Source organism: Coregonus clupeaformis, chromosome 30, assembly GCF_020615455.1.
Source record: "Coregonus clupeaformis isolate EN_2021a chromosome 30, ASM2061545v1, whole genome shotgun sequence".
Taxonomy (NCBI): Eukaryota; Metazoa; Chordata; class Actinopteri; order Salmoniformes; family Salmonidae; genus Coregonus; species Coregonus clupeaformis.
Window position 1 is genome coordinate 20,166,403 of NC_059221.1, and position 21,153 is coordinate 20,187,555.

Consider the following 21,153-nt stretch of genomic DNA (forward strand, 5'->3'; position numbering starts at 1 on the left):
AATAATAGTGAAGACATCAAAATTATGAAATAACGCACATGGAATAGTGTAGTAACCAAAAAAGTGTTAAACAAATCAAAATAGATGTTATATTTGAGATTCTTCAAAGTAGCCACCCTTTGCCTTGATGACAGCTTTGCACACTCTTGGCATTCTCTCAACCAGCTTCACCTGGAATGCTTTTCCAACAGTCTTGAAGGAGTTCCCACATATGCTGAGCACTTGTTGGCTGCTTTTCCTCCACTCTGCGGTCTGACTCATCCCAAACCATATCAATTGGGTTGAGGTCGGGGGATTGTGGAGGCCAGGTCATCTGATGCAGCACTCCATCACTCTCCTTCTTGGTAAAATAGCCCTTACACAGCCTGGAGGTGTGTTGGGTCATTGTCCTGTTGAAAAACAAATGATAGCCCCAAACCAGATGAGATGGCGTATCGCTGCAGAATACTGTGGTAGCCATGCTGGTTAAGTGTGCCTTGAATTCTAAATAAATCACAGACAGTGTCACCAGCATGGTGTGCACGCCTCCTGAGTCGGACAAGAAGTCCACTCCGAATACCTCTCCTCCGCCGGTGGCATCTTGGAGCAGCCTCAGGGATTAGTTAAATTGCTTTGGGGGTACATTTTACATTTTAGTCATTTAGCAGATGAACAAAGGATCCAATTCGGGAAAGTCGTATTTCTGAGTTACCACCGCTATGATATCCACAATTTATTTCCGGCTCTATGTTATAATGCAAAAAACGTTCTGTGCTAATAATGTAAGAAATAACACACAAAAAATAACAAAATACTGCAAAGTTGCTTAGGAGCTAGAAACAAAGCTGCCATGTCTATCGGCGCCATCTTGTCATGTAAATAGACAAGAAAGTGTATTGTATCATAAAATATAAATATATTATGCAAATATAAACAAATATTGACATTAGTCATATATTTACTATCTTTTCTAACAGAATGTTCACCCTGTTAGGTGCATAATCCTAACAGGGTGGAAATGTGGAGCCTAAATTAGCCATAGCTCTGTGCGATTGAGCTAACATAATGAGAACTATAAGCCATTAAATAATAAAATATTCAAGATCTTTCTTCATTATTTCATAATCCTACTTAAATCTCTCTTGTATATCAAATGTATTTAAACATTTAGAAATGGTATTAACTTTCTCTATAATTTAGCCTAACAGGGTGGAAATGTATGAGTGAGACAAACAGACTAACATCATGAAACATGGGAAAAAAATAGTGTTTATCCTCCTGGGACCCAGCAATTCATTTTTGTCCTCTCTAGTGGACATCAGTTCTTGGTCCGTATCTCTGAGGCCATTCAAGCCGCTGTATTAAGTTCTGTTGTCCCTTTGAGATGATATTCTGGGCATTTCAATTATATCACATGTTGGGAGTGTGACTTTGACAACTTTATCTTCCTGGTTCTTAAAAAAATGGCTGACATCAAAATGTGCACATTTTATGGACATTTTAAAGGAGGGTGTGTACTTACTAATTATCATTTTTGTGAGTTTGATATTCAAATTGTTTCTAGTAAGTGAATATCTCAGGAATAGTTAAGTGAGTTGTCAGGACTGTGTAATACATTTTGACATTAAATAAGAGCTAAATAAGAGCTTATTAAGAATAGTTCTATGTAGTGGACACCTGGATGCCGCGACTATGTTTCTCACCTACTGTACCCATTGACTGTAATGTTATTTTTTTTCATATTTACGTCCTAATGACCACTACAGAGGACAATTTTGCACATACAATAAAAGATCAATAACAATATATTTTTTCACCCCCAAACACTTTTGTAAAAAAATATACAACATCCCTAACTTTTATTTTCGGGTCTCAGGAGGATACATTTATTTAGCTGTTGTTTTACCACCCCAAAGATTATGACACTTCTTGAATGTAATGTCATTGTGGGAAGGGGCTGTTTTTTTCAAGGGAAATTACTACAAACTAACAGGGTGGAAAGTGAAATCAGGGAAACACAGAAAATCTTAATACAATAATCATGAAAACACTTTTTAAACAGAGAATTAAGTAGGATTATGAAATAATGAAGAAAGATCTTTAATATTTTATTATTTAATGGTTAATAGTTCTCATAGAAGTTGATGAATAGCACCCTGGAACATGTTTACTTTGAAATCCATATCTTTGTGTTTTTATGGTAAAGGACACCTACCTTTATATTTAAAGCCCTTTGGAATGTAAATGTTACACTAAATAAGATATTATCTTTTCTGGGGACAGAAAAGTCACCGGAGTGTAGGAATTAGCCTACCCATCCCATTATTAAACCAACCCCGGTCCCCTTCAGGGGGCAGCAGGGGGTATTGGGGTATAAAACCGACCAATGGATGAGGTCGCTCAATCTTTTGTTCTACCGAGAAAGGACTGATTTACTTTTTGCTGCTGTGTGGCAATAGTCAAAGGACAGTTCTTCGTCAAATCAATCCTACTATTTCACACACTTATTTCAGTAATATTAGGATATCCTTAATAAAGCCCTACTGGTACTACAATATAAAACAGACCGGGTTCATCATAAGACTGAAGGACTCGGAAAAGGGAAACTGCTGTGATAATGCAACCGGTCGTTTATTAGGTTTAATTGTTGTATAACTATATGGGTGATACATAGGCGAAGTGAATTAATCGAATCCATGGCTGATAATATTGCTGCCAAACGCGTTTGCAAAATGTGCAAACCACAGTGCTTTTCCTTTCTCCGTCAGTTCCGACTTCGACACGCTGGTCTCATTTTCTCCTAGTTTTCTCCTCCCCTTTTCCAATGTGTATGAAGAAATCTCGCGGGGTAATTTTTGCCGCGAATGTTCCTTGCAAAGAAGAGCAGAGCAGTCAGTCTTTCCTTTATCTTTTCTCCGATACAAGTTAGGTCAAATGTTGCATGTCCTGGCAGTGTGACAGTCGCAGTAGGCCAACCACAAAGTAAACTAAAAGTATCTTGACTTGAATACGGCATCTATCCCGTTTTCTACATTGTAACAAATTGCCTGACATGCACACTGGAGCTCAGAATATGGTTATACTGTAGTCTAGACTTTATTGTCAATAAAGCTGTTGCCTTTATACTGGTGGGTAATCTAAAACATCACGACACTATAGGCTACTGTAGATGTTGTTGACAAACAACATTGTTAATCTAATCTTGTTATTCAGCATTGCCATCTCTAATGTCCCCAAATGTATATGTAAACAAATACTGTAGATTGATTATAAAAGACAGGGAGCATTATTTCTACTGACATTGTTTGATCAAATACAGTACAGGAACAGGAGTAAGCATGCCGGTTCCTAAGCTCTTGCCTTGTCTTTTGTGGCAACCAGTCTTTGTGCTTTTGTGCATTAGGCTCCATGTAGTTGTAGACCACTACACAATGTAGGCTATACAAAATAAACGCACAATCATAGCGTCACCCTGCTTCTCTTGGTGCACGATGGAGAATGATAACCAGTGGCTTTAAAATATGAATCAAGGGTCACCTACCTTCGTCGTCCCTTCCTCCGGGTAGACTCTGCCACCCGGTTTGAGAATCACAGGCTTCTTTCTCGATACTCTACAATGACGTCTCTCCAACCTGGCCATTCTTGTTCGGGATTGGCGGACTGTACGAAAAGGAGCAGGCTTCTTTCTCGATACTCTCCAATGACGTCTCTCCAACCTGGCTATTCTTGTTCGGGATTGGCGGACTGTACGAAAAGGGGACGTCCCATGGCTATTCATATAATGGTAGCGCTAGAGTAAGAAAAATGTTACGGCCCAGATGTTGAAATTGTGTAAGATTATACAATTATATTTTATTCCCATTTCGAATATGGTGATTGCTCGACGATTTATGGAAACACACTGTAAAACGCTTGTGTGTAATGTCGACCTCGATTGATCGTCTCGAACTTTACGGGCAGTAGTGGGGCCAAGAGTTCTTCACCAAGTTGGCCAACTGAAAAACCTTCTGAACATATGGATATCATCTAACCCAAGGCCAACATTTTAGTCATTTAGCAGACGCTCTTATCCAGAGTGAGTGCATACATTTTCATACTGGTCCCCCGTGTGAATTGAACCCACAACCCTGGCGTTGCAAGAGCCATGCTCTACCAACTGAGCTACACGGGACTATATACATATAGCCTAACATTAGACCAGACAACCACGAAATGTTTGGTGAAGTAGTCATGAGATTATTCCGCAGTAAACGGTGTCCACTAGTTACCACAGCCACAACAAAATAGATTTTTGGTCTTAATTTAAGGTTAGGGTTAGCAGTGTGGTTAAGGTTAGGGTTAGGTTTCAAATCACATTTTAAGAACATAAATTGTAGAAATGAGCGGGGGGTTATGACTTTAAGGCTGTGATAACTAGTGATTACCGCTGGTAAACTGATACTTTTGTTGCAACAAAGTTGTCGTTTGATAGTTTTTTGCCTTCAACATTCTTAGACGTTCCTCATATGTAATTAAGCCTACGTAACCTAATAATGTTTTAATATAGGCCTAATCACTTATGCTGTTATGAGCCAGATAGGCCTACTGCAATTACATCAAAACAAATCCACAAGATAGCTACTGTCTGTAGTGTAAAACTTGCTGAAGTTACAAATCATGACATGGATACAATGTATGTAGGCTATCCATCATTTGCAGGGTCTACAATGTAGCCTATCAACTGCAACTGACTAGGTATCCCCTTTCATTACCAATCAAAAGGTAGTGGGAATGTCCATCAACGACGCAACACTGTTTCAAAGTTTGAATAAACTCTTGCCGAATTTCATTTAAATTACACGGCCACAATGGGAGCAAGTTATTGAAATTGGTGTCAAGAAGATGGCGGTGGCTGTGCGTGCTCGGGAGTTGTCCCGAGAGCTTGCACGTGGACGGTTGAAAGTGGGCGGCCATAGAACCTCGTTGAAGACGCACAGCGAAACGCTAGTAGGCTAATTTAAAGGGGCAATATGCTGTTTCTACATCCATTTTTTGATTTATAAATGATTGATATGTACCCATTGATTCTCGAATAATATAACTTATAAATGCTTCATGAACTTAGTTCAACTGTTGTACCCCATCAGAACCCAAAATATTAACTCCAATGTTTGAAAACAAAATAAATGTAAACAAACACTGTATAGCCTCAAAACAGCCTCAAAACATGGTTACAACTAATATTTTGATATCATGGATGGTCAGACCTTGAATGCATAGCTCTGTCTATGAGAGTGGTAAAAAAATTACAGCCCCATCCCAGTAGTGGGGTTGACGTTCTTTTGTTTTAACTGCTGATTGTCGCTTTAAGTTCGCGCGAAAGAAACACAAGTTTGGGTTACAAAGCGAATCATTATTGCTTACCATCACGAGGTACAATTTTTGGGTGGATAGCGAAATCATAATGAATCACAGGGACAGATGCAGCAATTTTTCCTATTGATAAATTATAAACCTTTGTCAGTCTCTAATTGGCAGAAAGTAGATTAAGTTATTCATGAGTTAGATAGTCTAGGACTAGGTTTAGGCTCGGCTGAGTTTACTCAACTCCACAATATATATATCTCGATGGTGTTGAGTTGGAATGAGTGTGGGCAGACTGTACCTCCGACTACATTGAGTCCCTATCAAGCAAGTCCCTATCAGTCAGATGTCCATTTTTTAACGCTTTCCTTGGAGGCCTATCTATGTTTGTCCCATGTAACTGCAAGCTTTTCTTTGGGTGCTGAAATCAGTAGTTTTTGATAAAAGTAATATTTTACGTGAGTCCTGACAAGGGAGCAGTTGTTTGTTAAGGGAGAAGGTGCAGTCATTGCATGGACGATTTTTTTGTTTGGGTAGGGGGCGCATAAGATTTTTTAATTTTAATTTTATTTTTACTATGGATTCCAAATCCAACTGACAACTCTATAACAATCAGGACAACAACAGGTATACAGTAAGTGTTAACTAATTGACATTTATACAAGTATCAGTGGTAATGCACACTTGAAGTCGTAACTTCCTACTCCATTGAAAAACAATGGATTAAGGGGCGCATTTTTTGTAATTTTTTTAAACCATTATTTAACTAGGCAAGTCAGTTAAGAACAAATTCTTATTTACAATGACGGCCTACCCCCGCCAAACCCAGAAGACGCTGGGCCAATTGTGCGCTGCCCTATGGGACAGATGTCACATCAAATTAAATGTGTATAAAAAACTATGGATTTCAGCACCCAAAGAAAATCCTGCATTTACACAGGACAAACATGTGTATAAGGAAAGCTTTAAAGAAAAGTTATTTACTTATAGTGACTTGATGTAGTGGCGTTACACTATTCTAGATGCATCGCACTAGAACCCTGTAAGCTTATGGACGATATCCATATTACAGGGATCTAAACTAGAGCTAGGTTTAAGCATAGATCATTAAATCAATAAATAAACATGTAAAGGGTATTGCATTTAGCTGGTAATTTAGCTGGTCAGTTATTTACAGATTATTGGTCTGATGATCTCTCATGGTTTTACTTCAGTTTGTTGTAGACCAACATTTTTGGTCAGCAGGACTTTTATAGGCCTATATTAGACTTCTAAAGTGGTGTAATGGGTTCGCACGAATGGGTTCGCACGAACCCACTACACCTCTTTGTTTGTCTGAATTCGCGGGTTTTACGCACCAGTCAAGCTTCTGGGAGAGCACGATGGTTCTCTTTTGATTAGCTATAATAGACTTCTCCCAGATGGAAAAATATAATATTGTGAGGGCCAGGGGTCTTTGAATTACTTAATCCAATCACATGATGTTTCTTCAATCATCTCCTTAGGCAAAAGAGAGACAGAGTCACAGTATGAAAGAGTTTATACAGGGCTGAAAAAATGCTCTCAGTAGAAAATTGTTCCATGAGTCCCTCTTCAAGAGGGCAGTATAGATACAGTATTTTGCATTTTTGCAGCAGTCCTGTAATAGTGCAGTTGTGTCATTCTGAAAAGGTTCTTTAAATGTTTTAGGCCTATGACATGACATTCAGAGGTAACTTTACATGATCTGCACCAGCTATATGACAGAAATGTAGCTTCCAGAATAATTGTGTTTTTCCAAAGTTGGGGATACAGACATGTGTAGGCCTTTTAGGTGCCAGTAGATCATAAAGATAACACCCTGCCCTCCTGACAGGGCTCCAGCCAGGTCCCATCCCTTTCTCAACACCCTGCTTTAGTTTCAGCCCAGTGAAAGCCTGTTATAACCCTTTATAAAGCAGGATCACAGAGGTCAAAGTAGCCTTTGTTTGTCTAGCAACCTCTTCACCATCGCATCCTCGATCTTCCCAAGAATGTGTGAGTCAAGGGATGATAGCAACAAGGGGTAGATAGAAGGTTGAGAGAGTCACACATGAATGAGATTTGTAGGATATATGAAGGAACAAAAATGGTTTGTCAATGTGAAGTTTCAACTGAATTCCTGTGTGTTTAAATATTGTCTATGTGTGTTGAAAAATGGAGTGACCAAATAACGATGAAATGGTCTGATTGGCTCCTTGTGAGCTGCTTTGTCTACAGGGTTGAAAGATCAGTGAGGGAATATATGTGGTCTGTGCTGAATCAGTCCGAAAGAGGGAGCACACATCCATAAATTCTACCAACCTTGTAGAGAATTAGTGGCACACATAGATTAGCACACCATGAAGAGTAAGCAAGGTGAGATCCATTTATATGCATTTAGAAAGGAGGACACTAAAGTGTTTAGGCTACAACAGCCTTTGTCAGAGTGTTCCTAAAGTTAAAACTGTGCCACAACAATGACCAGTTGATTAAACATTACCCATGGTGGATTGTGGCTTATCATTACCAAAAAAACTTAACATCTGTGTGTCGTCATAGTTTTAGGATTACCCAGAGATTCTAATGACATAATGATCAGGATTATTCACTCAGAGTGACATGGTTTAGCCATTGCTGTAAATTATTGACTTTGAGACAAACGCATGGTGCCCATCTCAGTTTGTATGCTAGGCTGTAATAGGCTACTAGGTCAATAGTCTGTAGGGAAGGTTTAAATTAGAAATGTTACTGTAGATGTGCATACCATCAAAAAGTGGTAATAAGCCATCTTGATACTTACCCAGAGTCAGATGAACTCGTGGATACCATTTTTATGGCTATAATTTCATACTGCGCGCAGAGACATAAAAATGGTATCCACAAGTTCATCTGACTCTGGGTAAGTAGCAAGACGGCTTATTACCACTTTTTGATGGTATGCACATCTACAGTAACATTTCTAATTTAAACCTTCCCTACAGACTATTGACCTAGTAGCCTATTACAGCCTAGCATACAGTAAAAAAAATGATTGCCAGAATCTCGCAGTATCCCTTTAAGAAACAGAAGTAAGTATGTAGGCCTAGGTAATATCTTATTTCAAAACCTCAGTTAAATAGAGGGGGAGGTGGGAGAGAATGGGTTGTATTTGTAAGTGAGGGAAAAAGAGAAGGGAGAGGGGGAGTCTGAAAAGGAGAGAAAACAGACACAGGGGTCAGAGGGAAGGAGGGGGGAGGGGAAAATGCTTTAGGGTTGGCTCTGACAGGTGCGATAAGAATTGTCACATGTCCAGGCCCAAGTGAATGTCAGTGTGACCATGGGGGGTCACTATAAGCATGTCACAACCAATCAGGGAGCTAGATTAGGGGTTTGTGGGGTGCAGGGTTTGTATCTCTCACAGTGAACCTGTTATTGCCACGGATCAGAGCTGGGATTGACAGGGGAGAAGGGACAAACACAGGTGGCTGTAACAGTTAAAAAAGACAGCCACGATAAAGTGTGAAAGTGTATCTGTGCATGTAAGACAAGCAGATGTGTTGATATCTAAGGGGCTTTTTGTATGAGATTAGGTAAGAGGGAAAGTTTGTGGCATTTGCAGCAATTTTGTGTCATGTTGGTAGAGTAAATAAATAACATCTTAATTGAAAAATAGTATTATGAACAAAGGACTAGTAGGCAAATGCAATGAACCCTTCATGCAGCTGACAGAATTGGATCATTTTCTTTGGTAAATATGTTTTCACAAGAAGTACACATAGGTATAGTGCAAGTGTTTTCTGGTAGGCCTACTAACTGACCTGGAAGACTATTTCTTGACCAACAGGATTTGTGGTTTATTATCTTGAGCTTGCCAACCCTTTCTACCAGATGTTATGTCAAAGATAAACGTGCTCCGGTGAGCGAGGCTAGGGTCACCAGGGTCACACACACACTTTGCCTTTGTGTAGAATTAACATGCTTCCTCTGTGGAGGGCCCTTCAGGTTTTTACCACAGAGGGAAAAAGAAGAGAAACGAAACCATCTAAATCCTTCAGCTGACAGCAAAACTCAACTTCAGCTGTGTTACAAATCTCCCTTCCATCCCCTCTTTCTTCTACCAGCTAAAACTGCTTTGTCAAGCCTACAAAAACTGTTGATAGGGTCACAAGCGCCTATTGAAATCCTCTTATACAAGCCTAAAGTTTTATTTTATTAATCTCTGAATTGATTCAAATAAATTGTGCAATACCCTTCACAATAGCAGTGCAAAGAGAGCCACAGGGGTTGGATTTGGCTTCACAGGAAGGGTGGAGGGTATGGTATGTGAGGGGTTGGAGAGCATTGGACATGAGCCAACACCTGTCTCTCTCTAGTCTACTGGGTAGGGGTTCAGACGTGTCAGAAGCAGGAAAACTTATATCGACTGAAACACCATTTTTAAGATCATAAGCATTTGTAGCTTTGCAGCCTAGAGAGGAACTTGATGCACACCTCAAATACCTCTAAGGCACTGACCCTCAATTACTATGGGAACCACACTGGTCCCAAATAAACTTTAATTGAGTAGAAAGTACAGCCTGCACAAGTGAACATGCATGCACTCACATGCACAGTACTCACATAGTAGACTTCACTCAGATTTTAGATTTGTTAAACAGCGCCATCTACCGTCTTGCATTCTCCCTAGCTTAATTCAAAACTAGGTTTTCCCCCCATGGTGAACTAGAATCACATACGTTTTGAGGATTGTGATACCCATAGTTATAGATAGATAATATATTAAATGTATAATACAGATTATAGAAAATATAATCATTTTTATTTAATTGATTTATTATCTATATTTAAAAAAAATATTTTGCTATTCTATAACCTTTTATTTCACACATTTGGCAGATTAAATGGGAAAGACGATCTTAAATGTATCATTGGCTGGCTATTGTATTTCTCTAAGAAACTTGATAATCTCTATGCTGGTGTGCAGGTGTTAATGACTGAGTGTTTGCTGCATGGGTATAAATAGAATGAGATATTTATTTGTGTTTGTGGGGGTTTTATGAGTTTGAAAAGTGTAGCTCTTCCAATTCAACAGCCTATGGAGCAGGTCTACTGTAGCAGTGCTTTTACCATGACACCTGTAGCTTACTCCATTCTCTCCTCTCAACTAAGTGCTTCCTGAGCATTATTGCCATGTGGTTTCCAACTGTAGCTTCCTCTGTAGTCTATAGAGCAAGCCCCCCTCTCTGTGTTACCAACCTCTCTCTGGGAGCGCTGTTAGAGTTGAGTAAACATACCCAGAGTTAAACAGCCTATAAGACACTCTGAAATGAGTGGAGCTCAGCTCATAAACAGCTGGAATGGGGTGGGGGGGGGAGGATAAATAACTGGCCTGCAGTATATGTGCTCTAGCTCTTTGTCTTTGTCACATGCACACACAAACAAGCAAGCACAGGCACACACACTATCTCTCTCTCACACACACACAGGCACACACACATTTGTCAGACTATGCTCAAAGGATTTCAATATTTAATTTGGTACTTAAACATGAAAATAAATATGCAAGCATATTCATATTTGACTCTCTCTCTCTCTCTCTCTCTCTCTCTCTCTCTCTCTCTCTCTCTCTCTCTCTCTCTCTCTCTCTCTCTCCCTCCCTCCCATACCCCTCTTCCCATGATTAACCAGGCCTATCGGACTCTAATGGTCTGTCGTTTCGTGTTACTTAGTTACCAGTTGCCATGATTTGCCTGGGCCATTTGTGTTTCCATGGTGACTGTGCCCATTCTGTCGTCTCCCGGCTGCCTCTTGGTTTTGCTGTCCCGATGGCCCCGACCCACCCCTCTATGCTTCCCTGCCTCACAGTCCCAGAAGGCTGTCAGTGTGTGTTCATGTCGCAACCCAGTGCTCGCCACCATCCCAGATCAGTAATCTAACTTCTGGTGGTCCATGATACCATGCCTTAATAAGCATAGAGAAACAATGATAAACATGTGTTGTAGCACCCAGGCTCTCTCTCTTTCTCTCTCTATTTCAACAACAGCATCTATATATGCATGGATACATCCATATTAGCAGTATCAAATTACATCATAGTACAATATAAATGTGTTTCTTTGTTCCAAATGTCTTTGTTTCTTAGTTCCACATTTCTAATCAAAAGACATTTAAATAAAAAATATATATCTAATAGAAATTTAAAAACATGATTTGATGAACAGAGATTGTTTGTTTTGATACATGGAACTGTAGATGGAATACACAGGACAGGTAACACAATCTCCTCAATCTCCTCACAAGGAAGGACCTCCAGGTGGCAGCAGTCAACCGATCATCTCTGAAAGTATTACATGGAGAGAGGGTCAGTGCGGTGGAGGGTTAACTTGGCATCCTAACTGAGACTGATTCAGTATCACTCCCACTCATTACACCTGCCTCTTATTCTCTCATTCAGTCCCACACTCAGTCTCTGTCCATCTCAGTCACACTCTCTCCTCTCTCTCTCTCTCTCTCTCTCTCTCGCTGCCTCACACACCGTAAGCTAGAGCTGTTGCACTGCCAAGTGCTGGCCCAAAGTTGATTATTTGAATCAGATTGGTGTTAGTGCTGGGCTGGAGTAAAAGCCTGCACACAGTGTGTGTGTGTGTGCGCATGCGCGCATGCATACCCATGTCGGTACTCAGTGATGGTGAGCCTATATGTTTGATCCAAATTCATTTGAGGTTCAAATAAACCAAACCATCACACATTTGTTCCTTTGGTTATGTGGTTTGTCAGTTTGAGCAGCATTTACATCACTGTTCCCGTGGCATCAAGAGTCAGCAAACAACTGAAAAACAACCGAACATTCCTACTCAAACCATGTCCCCAGCAGATGCTGGGACTTATGTAGCCTTGAGCCGGACCTTTCAGTGGGCTGGCTGATCCACTCACCCATTACTAATGCAAGCCAGTCCTGCCAGAGAGATATGTATCAAATACCACATTATGAAACTAAAAGAAATAGCCTCATCTGTGTGGGGCTGGGTAATTAACACACACAAACACATTTTTACTTGGCCTGGGACCTATTGATTCAGTTGAAGCTGGTCATTATTCAGTGTGAGGATGAGGAAGTGAGAGCAGAGGGGTGGGACTATTGTCCAGAATTACATTGTGAGTCAGGGAGGGAGGATGGAGATGAGAATGGGGCATCCCACTCACACTCACCCTCCACTCTGCTCTGCACAGCTGGAGCCTCTGCTGTGCTGCTGTCATGGCAACAGCAGCAGTCACCACCAGCAGCAGTCCCAGCATGGTCCTACACAGAGGCCAGGAGAACTCACACACATACGGGTACAGAGAACACACAGGGGAACATTATAGGACACAAGACAGACGTGCCAAAACATAGACCTACAAGGAGCACAGTGACACATTAAAAAGATGCCAGAGGGCCTAAAGAGCATTTTAACTCAGATCTGAGTATACTGAACGCCTTGGATTTTGTGGGTGAAATAGCACACAGAAAGACAGAGTTGATTAGGCTACATGCTTATGCAATGCCTATCTCACTAAATGTTTAATCTCTCACTATATGTGCAATATTTTTGGGGGGGAGGGCAGATGCACAATTGATATAATATTATAAGGCCTACAATTTTGTCTTCTGTCCAGACCGGACCTGATGTCAGTTTCTTTTTGTGGGTGGAGACTGCGTTTTTCATGACCACCAAATGCACAGGGTGTAATATGTCTTATTCATATCTGAGGAAAATCCACATTGGAGCACCGGCGTCGTCTGTGTAGGCTATCGGACATTTTCTCTCTACGATTAGGCTGCTGCCTATCGTGCGCCTTGTAATTTACCATTCCCTTCCAGATAATGCCTTTAAATTAGCCTAAACTGCTTGGTTTTCGAGGTTGTCTTTACATCGTATTGCTTCTTTGAGAATATATATTTCGACGGAACGTCCGAGGCGGTTCAGGCTGGTGCACACGCAGGTCCCATTCAAACAGGTGGGAAGCAGGGAAACAATCCCCGGTGCGCAAGGTTGCGGTGCGCGTGATTGATGATCAGATAGCCTACATGGCTCAATACCGAGTAGGCCTAAATGTTTGAGAATTGTCACGGATTTCACTTGAGCCTGCATCAGCTCTGACTAAAAATAGTGTCGAATGTCTAAAAGTAAGTCAATAGACAACCACAGTTCAACGTATTTTTCCATCCATGCTTCGCCTGTGTTCTTTGTTGTTTGGTGAGCAGCACTGTTTTTTTTCTCCATATCTCAGCCTCCAGTCAACAGACGGTTTACGCACAGGTGGGAGATACCCGCTCTATAGGACAGCCCCCCTCCCTCAGTTCCTCAGCGGATGATGTGAGCAAGTGACATTTTGCTGTTGTGGTTCGGGACAGCAGGCAAATAGTCTCTGCAAACAGGTGTGCGGCTGCCCGAATCAGTTTCCTACGCCTTTATTCCAGCTGACATTGAAAGGGAGAAAGCCATCGTAGTTGCGGAAACATCCTCCTCGACGCGGGACGGGGAGAGGAGGGGGAAACCTGCATAGTTGCTATTTTATTATTTGAAGAGCCAAACGGGTTATAAGAGCGAACGCTATGGCAACAAAAAAATCATCATGCACGGATGTAACGAAAAGGAGCCGGAGTCCCGTCGTTTTAGAAGCGGAGATGTTCAGTGAATTTCAGGACTGGTGCCTCCGGACATATGGGGACTCGGGTAAAACAAAGACCGTCACCCGGCGAAAATACAACAAAATCATGCAGACACTGTTGCAAAACGAAGAGTCGGACGGCATGTATGTCGACAATAGCCACATCAATGCCAAATTCAAATTTTGGGTGAAGTCGAAAGGGTTTCAGGTCGGGAGCAACATTCTGGGAGAGCACAAGAAAGGAGCATCAGGGAAGCCCGTCCTATATGTCCCAGTCAAGTCAACGGTAAAGTGTGTGTGTGTGTGTGTGCGCGCGCATGAGACGGCCCGTTATCATCAATGAAACCTATTTGATTTCACCACAACCACATGCACCTGTCATAACCTATTTGATTACAACTTTTCAGCGTTTTGCTTTCCCCCTTCACCCTAACCTATTCACAGAAAGGTCGGTTTGTCCGACTCTCATCCTTTCAACAGAGCAGTCATACTCCCATCCCCAGCTGCCATAGCAACGCCGGTGCCTATAGAAGCAAAATCGCCAGTGTGGGATATCATTCTGTGGTCGTCTGGCAAATGACTCCGTTAATGTCCTGTCAACGGAACGCTATGTTACTAAGCAGTATTTATGAGTTAATAGCCCATTCACAACATAATGATAAAAAGTATGTCTGGTCCAGACTCCTGACATGTAGGACAATTGAGTGTGCGCGCATACATTGGGTGCCAGCGTTGTGGCCAAATTGTGGGGATGCCGGGATGCTTGGTGTGTCCCTTAGAGGAGGACATTGTATGGAAGGGGGAGGTCAGGGTTTATAGATTATCAAAATAATTGATAATGTTCCTCTTTACCTCGTATAATAGGCCTATAGCATAAGTCCACAAAATCCATCCGGTTTTCCATGGGGAGGGCTAATTGCGCACCACCACACATTATCTTTTCGTTTTAATGTCTTGTACTAATTGACAAACAGTCATTTATATTGACAATAATATAATAACTTACGTGCACATGCTATGAAAAGCAAAACTATCCACGGTGCAATCCGCGTAGTTATGTGTGCACCCCACCACTTTACACTGCCCAGTGCAGGATAGATGCGGAACGGTCCACAGGCACTCGTTGCTCTGGTAACCAACCATACCTGCATAGTCCCTACACTTGCATGTCTTTTTATGACTTATCCCCCTTAGTACATTTATCCCCATTCATAAAACGTTCGATTTTGATGTATGCTTACAAATAAATAAAAGTGATATATTGCATTTGTACTGTGTTTGACATGAGAGCACCGTGCGTATTTGGTCCCTCTGAGGGTCTCCGGTGGGAACAAAAGAGAAGGCTATCCAGCAGAAGCATATAGCGCCATCCTCCCTCTATCAAAGTTAAAACCACTGCTGCTTAGAATTTACATTTGAATGATTTCACCATATGATAATCTCGTGCAATATAGCCTAAATGTATTTGAATGTTGTTAATCATGTGGTAATCTGAGGTGAAATTGTAAAATGTATTTAGGTAGGCTATAGGCTACTTGGGGTTGGAAATGTAGATGGATGAATATCCTATCTGATACATTGATTATCTAGGCTGATTGACCAAAGGTTAAGAATACACCCTTTATAGGCACAGGATAGAGGTTGTGTGTGTGTGTTTGTACAGTGCCAGTTGAGACAGACACCATTTTAAATTATGCCTTCAGGGAATCACACCAACCCCCACCATGGTGTTGGGACAAGCTCTACAAGGACCCTCAAGATTAGTGTGAACAAAATACTAAAATTACAAGAACAGTTTGGAATTTCAGCACCGCTGAGGTGTGGATTATTCGATTGAGGTGTGGATTATTCGATCGATCCTTCCTCAGGTGTCTTACCTGTGTTAATGTATAGCCTTTATTTTTCGGCTTAAATACGTAACTCCACCTGGTCCTATAGGCTAGATAGTTTTTCATGATACATACTCTTGGCAGGTGCATCAAGAGTTGGAGATTTAGTTTAGTTTTTCTTTCTTTTTTGTATCTTGGATGATGGAGTGTTAAATAGCCTTTTTCTTTTGTGTTTGTAATGGATGATGTGATAGATTTCCGACCAACAACATTTATTACGCACAGGGATCAATCTACACTTTACATTTCATTATGTCATATTATAGTTCTGAAATGTCTCAGTTTTCAACACTTTATCAATCTTACATTGCTTGTGGGTGCGAAAACCTTTTGTTTTGACACAGATTTATGTCCAAGGCACAAACCCAGAAATGGCTGATGTCACTCTGTGAGGGCCAAGTTTGTCAATTTACAGTAACTTGATCTACAGTAATAAAAGGTTAGCGCCTGGACAGGACACTGTTTTCTACTTCTACCATGCATGCCTGAGAATAGTATGCAAATGATGTTATAGAGGCCTATATGTGATTTCTAGTTCTACTAGATAAAAGGAGAGTATTCCTGAAAATGATGTACCTCTAGTTATTGATGGGATACAGCAGGGGACTCCCTCATGTCCAACCCCCACTTGTGCAAAACTAGACAACAAACAGAACAACAAAAGCAAACACAAGGCAGTCATTTCATCATTAATTAAAGTGGGAAGTAGAAAGTCAAATAGTGAAGTCGAGGTGCAATTAGATGCAAGAAAGGTCCATGTGTATCAATGTGAGTGTGGAGGTGGTTTTTGTGTGTGTTCTCTGGTCTGTCAGCCAGTGGTATGTCATCCTTGACTGTTCCCTTGCTGAGTGGTAGATAGTGTATCAGTCGATTTAATGGTCATGTGCTATCAGTCCTCAGATCTCTCTCTCTCTCTTCTTCATTCTCTCACTGTCTGCTTCAGGCCTATACCATGTGCCACCCAAATAAATGCGTACCAGATACAGAGATTGGGTACACTGTAAAGGGGTTACCATGAATTTGACAGTAATTTACATGCAGCTCAGTGGCAAATCAAATTCTGTATTTAATATTACAAAGCAAGTACTGTGTAATCACACATAGTACAATACCGTAAAATTGATTGTATTATCCTGTAAAAAAGTAAATGCTACCGTCATCTGTCCAAAAGGACATGGCAAAATGCTTAACCATTTAAGGTTTAAGACTAGTCGCCACTCCAATATGTCCCCTATACATTTTAAATTTGATAGGGCATAAGAACCACATAGGAGTTACAGTACCAATCGAAATACATCAATGTTCCCACAATGCACTATCATTTACAGTAGGCTGCAGTAAAATGTTTCAGATTTTTTTTTTATACTGTTGATAATACCTACATTTGCTGTATAAATTACAGTTTTCATTTACAGTGTACTCATAAACCTGTTCTCTTTCTCTCTTTCTCTCTCTCTCTCTCTCTCTCTCTCTCTCTCTCTCTCTCTCTCTCTCTCTCTCTCTCTCTCTCTCTCTCTCTCTCTCTCTCTCTCTCTCTCTCTCTCTCTCTCTCTCTCTCTCTCTCTCTCTCTCTCTCTCTCTCTCTCTCTCTCTCTCTCTCTCTCTCTCTCTCTCTCTCTCTCTCTCTCTCTCTCTCTCTCTCTCTCTCTCTCACACACACACAGAGAGAGAGAGTACCAAACCACAACGCCCAATGCCCTCAGTGCCCCTCCTGTGTGGTGGGGGGCGTGTTTCCAGAGTGTGGCGTTGGAGGCCCCTCTGCAGCTGCTCCTGGGGTGTGCCAAGTTTCACTGAGGGTGCAGGCAGAGGGGCTAAATGAGGGGGAGGTTGATTGGGGGTGGGGGCGAGGATGGCATGGATAGTGGTTGATGGGCAGACAGGAACCTTTTTTCAGTTGGTGTAAACACAGAGAGAGTTATACAGGATAGTCCAGTAGTGGAAGCAAAGAGACAGATACTGACTATAGGGAATAGTGGTTTTAAAGAGTTTTGTAGCACGGGCCTAGTGCAGACTACATTTCAGCCAGCTGATGGGATTGTTTGGAATTTCTCTCTTTCTTTCCCTTGCACACTCTCTCTCTCTCTGTCTATATCCCCCAGTCCTTTCTCTCGCTCTCCTTCTGTATGTCTGAGAGCCTGAGCAGTGCTTAGAGAATCCAGCAGGCCTCAGTGTGGGGATGCAACCAGCTTTCGCACTCATTATGTCCTGATTAGAGCCCAGACAGAGAGGAGGAGGAGAATATAACAATTGATAGACCACGGCACGGTGAGATGTTCTGCATTCATACACTACTGCAGACATGCCCACTGTAGTGGTACATTCACACGTTACCATTACTAGATTCATTCATTCATATCGGCCTGTCATTTTTAGTTTTACATTATTATTAGCAGAGATTTATTGCACACCGATAGATACTCTGCCACCATATATAATACAGTCTAACACTAATCTGGTTTGCACACAATCATTCATTGAGCTATAGGTGTGCCCTCCATTTCAAATAGGAATGTTGTGTTCATTTCTCTCTTGTTGCTCTGAATATGGCACAGAAAAATGTTAGCGGATGAGAGCGGTAGCTTTTTGTTGCCATGCCAACAGAAACCTTTAAATACCTCTATCCCTCATTCACAATCTGGATTTGGTAGGACTTTCTCACCACACACAGAGCACAGCCTCAGGCATGGGACTCCATGTGTAAGATGTTGCAGGAAGTGCTGTCATAAAGGGTACAAAGGGTTAATTGACATCTACAATGCTCTATGAACCTTTATCTCTGGGAGAACTGTAACCCAGTGAATGTATTATTGTAACTTGATGAAAGACAACAGAAAGAAAAGGGTGAGAGGTGTGGGAGTAGTTGAGTATGTCCCCTCTGAGGCAGACAGGGAATGAAGATGAAGTACCAAATGTTTGTGTTCTGCCATCAAAATGGAGTAGGAACGTCATCATTATTTTCCGATTAATTATTCCACGTCTCCTGAGAGCTCCCCTCTGTTAAAAGGGCACAGAGTCAAAAGAATAGTGCTCCTTTCATTCAACAACATTTGCATTAATGCTAACAGTTTTGCATGGCACAACTCCAGCATAATCTAGCCAATCTTTCCCCCCTCCTATTCAGTCTCTATGTGTTGGTTTATTATGACTGTACATAGGTATTAGGCCTACAGCAAATGCTAAATACCTTAACAAAAGCCACAACTTTGCTCTTTACTCTCAACCTGGCAAGATTGGGGAGAATTTACCTTAATATAAAAAGGACAAGGGGATATATTGTACTGTTTTAATGTTGATTTTTCAGCAACAAGGCCTCTCTCAAACCAAGTCTCCAATTCACCTACTTTTTTGGGATTGATTGTGTGCTGTGGTTATTTTAGTGCTTTGGCCATATGGGAGTGCCTCCTTAATTTGCCTCCAGTGCCTCCTTAATTTGATCCCTATACAGTTTATTTTACAGAGAATTAAAGATATTGCATTTGGCCCTCAGTGCTCCTTCAAATAAATTATGTGCAAGGCTTCTCTGCTTTGGATGTAGATGACACACATAGACTCATTACACACCGAGAGAGACGATGCAACCACTTATTTTTGTGAATGAGGCCTCTTATAGGACAAGGGGATTCGGTAGGCCTACATATTTTAAGCCAATGTGTTCCTAGCCTTTTGGTAATATATTTGTAATGAATCTCTAATAAGCTGTGCACAGAGTTTGATATCGGAGTGTGTTCTTATGTGAGTGTGTGTGTGTTTTTGTGTGAGAGAGTGAAAATGTGTATGTTACTGTGTGTGTGTCCGTACAAAGAGGGTGTCGTTGATCACGCTGCTCTGTTTTTCCTCCCCTCAGCACCCTCTCTGTTGCCATGGAGAGACAGTTCTTTGCTCCCATAGGAGGATACATTAACACCATTTTTAACTGGCCTGGGGGCTCCCCCCTGTGTGGGAGAGTCTGAGCTCTGCTCCAGATCTCAGCACACACACACACACACACACACATATATACACACACACACACACACACACACACACACACACACACACACACACACACACACACACACACACACACACACACACACACACACACACACAGCCTTATGCCTCAGTGTTAAATCTTACTACTACACTCTGCTACTATAATTGTTTTATGCTGTAGCAGGACCAATGTTTAACAAACCCGAACAGTGTAACAGAAATAGAAAATATGTAGTAATTATGTAGTAATAATACAAAGATGATAAAAGGCCCAGATTGCAGAACGTATGTGTAGTACATCAGGATGTTCTGTTTGGGGGTGGTGACTGGAACATCAACAGAAGGATGGGCTCTGTCAGGGCCTGGATGGGTTATTGGGACTGTCACACGCTCTATCATTTAATGATCATCATGGGAGAGAGAGAGACAGAGAAAGAGAGCGAGAGAGAGAGAGCGAGAGGGGGAGGCAGGGAAGGGGACATGGGGGGAGAGCACGGCAGACCTAATGTGGATTTAATGAAGGGGTTTTATGAACTGAGGGAGATTGAGCAAAGGAACGGGGAGAAGAAAAGAGAAAGGGGGGAAATAAAGGAGGGAGGCTGGCAGAAAGAGGAGAGGTTTTAAAAAGAGGGGCAAGGAGATTATGTTTTATACAGATGTAGGATCTTAATTTGAGCCAGTTTGCTACATCAGGAAAATAATCCTGCAGCAACAGGAAATGTGAATTATTATGTGCATTATAATTAATGGACATTTTTTGGGGGTTTATTTTTTGTAAGGGAAAATCAACTCTGAATTGTCAAAGTGGAAATTACAAACCTCAGAAGCCTTTTTAAACTCAAATACACTACACATTCTAAATGTCCTGCATTGCAGGACACAGCTGTATGTCCTCACCGCTGTACCCCCCTCCTACCCCCCTCCCTAATGAGGACACCAGGGCTTTCCCATTTATACATCCATTACCTTGCTGATGGGTTTACAAGGGGGAGATGGGACTTTAAAAGGTGACCTGTCATTACATCTGCAATGAGATAATCTGAGTAATGAGTGATGTTGACACAGCCATCCTTTACCCCCACTGTCCCTCTTTCTTTCCCACACTGTCCCTCTTTCTTTGGGGCACCGTCTATCTGCCACCACCACCCATAACCAACTGCGTATGTTTACAGCTCTCTTCTTGTGTAGTGTAGTCTATTATACATAATATTGTTTCTAGTTTATTTACACAGAGCTATACTGTATCTGTAGTATTGCTACTGGCAGTATTTGTGAAAACATACAACTGTAAATCCTGTATATGTTTTAATGGCTGTGGAGCTTTGCAGTGTTTGCTCTC

The 21,153-nt window shown here is 41.4% G+C and overlaps 2 protein-coding genes across 5 annotated transcripts in view; one reads left to right on the forward strand and one right to left on the reverse strand.

The window, feature by feature from the left end:
• The window catches only part of LOC121545683 (DNA (cytosine-5)-methyltransferase 3A), a 47,687-nt gene extending 44,086 nt beyond the window's left edge, over positions 1-3,601 (reverse strand). For all 4 annotated transcript variants that reach the window (XM_041856435.1, XM_041856433.1, XM_041856434.1 and 1 more), the window contains exon 1: positions 3,521-3,601. The gene's annotated coding sequence lies outside the window, so the exon portion shown is untranslated. The remainder of the gene's footprint in view (positions 1-3,520) is intronic.
• Positions 3,602-13,064: 9,463 nt separating this feature from the next.
• The window catches only part of LOC121545682 (nucleolar protein 4-like), a 32,503-nt gene continuing 24,414 nt past the window's right edge, over positions 13,065-21,153 (forward strand). Inside the window, exon 1 of the mRNA XM_041856431.2 lies at positions 13,065-14,239. Within this exon, the coding sequence (XP_041712365.1) occupies positions 13,898-14,239 (342 nt within the window). The 5' untranslated portion in view covers positions 13,065-13,897. The remainder of the gene's footprint in view (positions 14,240-21,153) is intronic.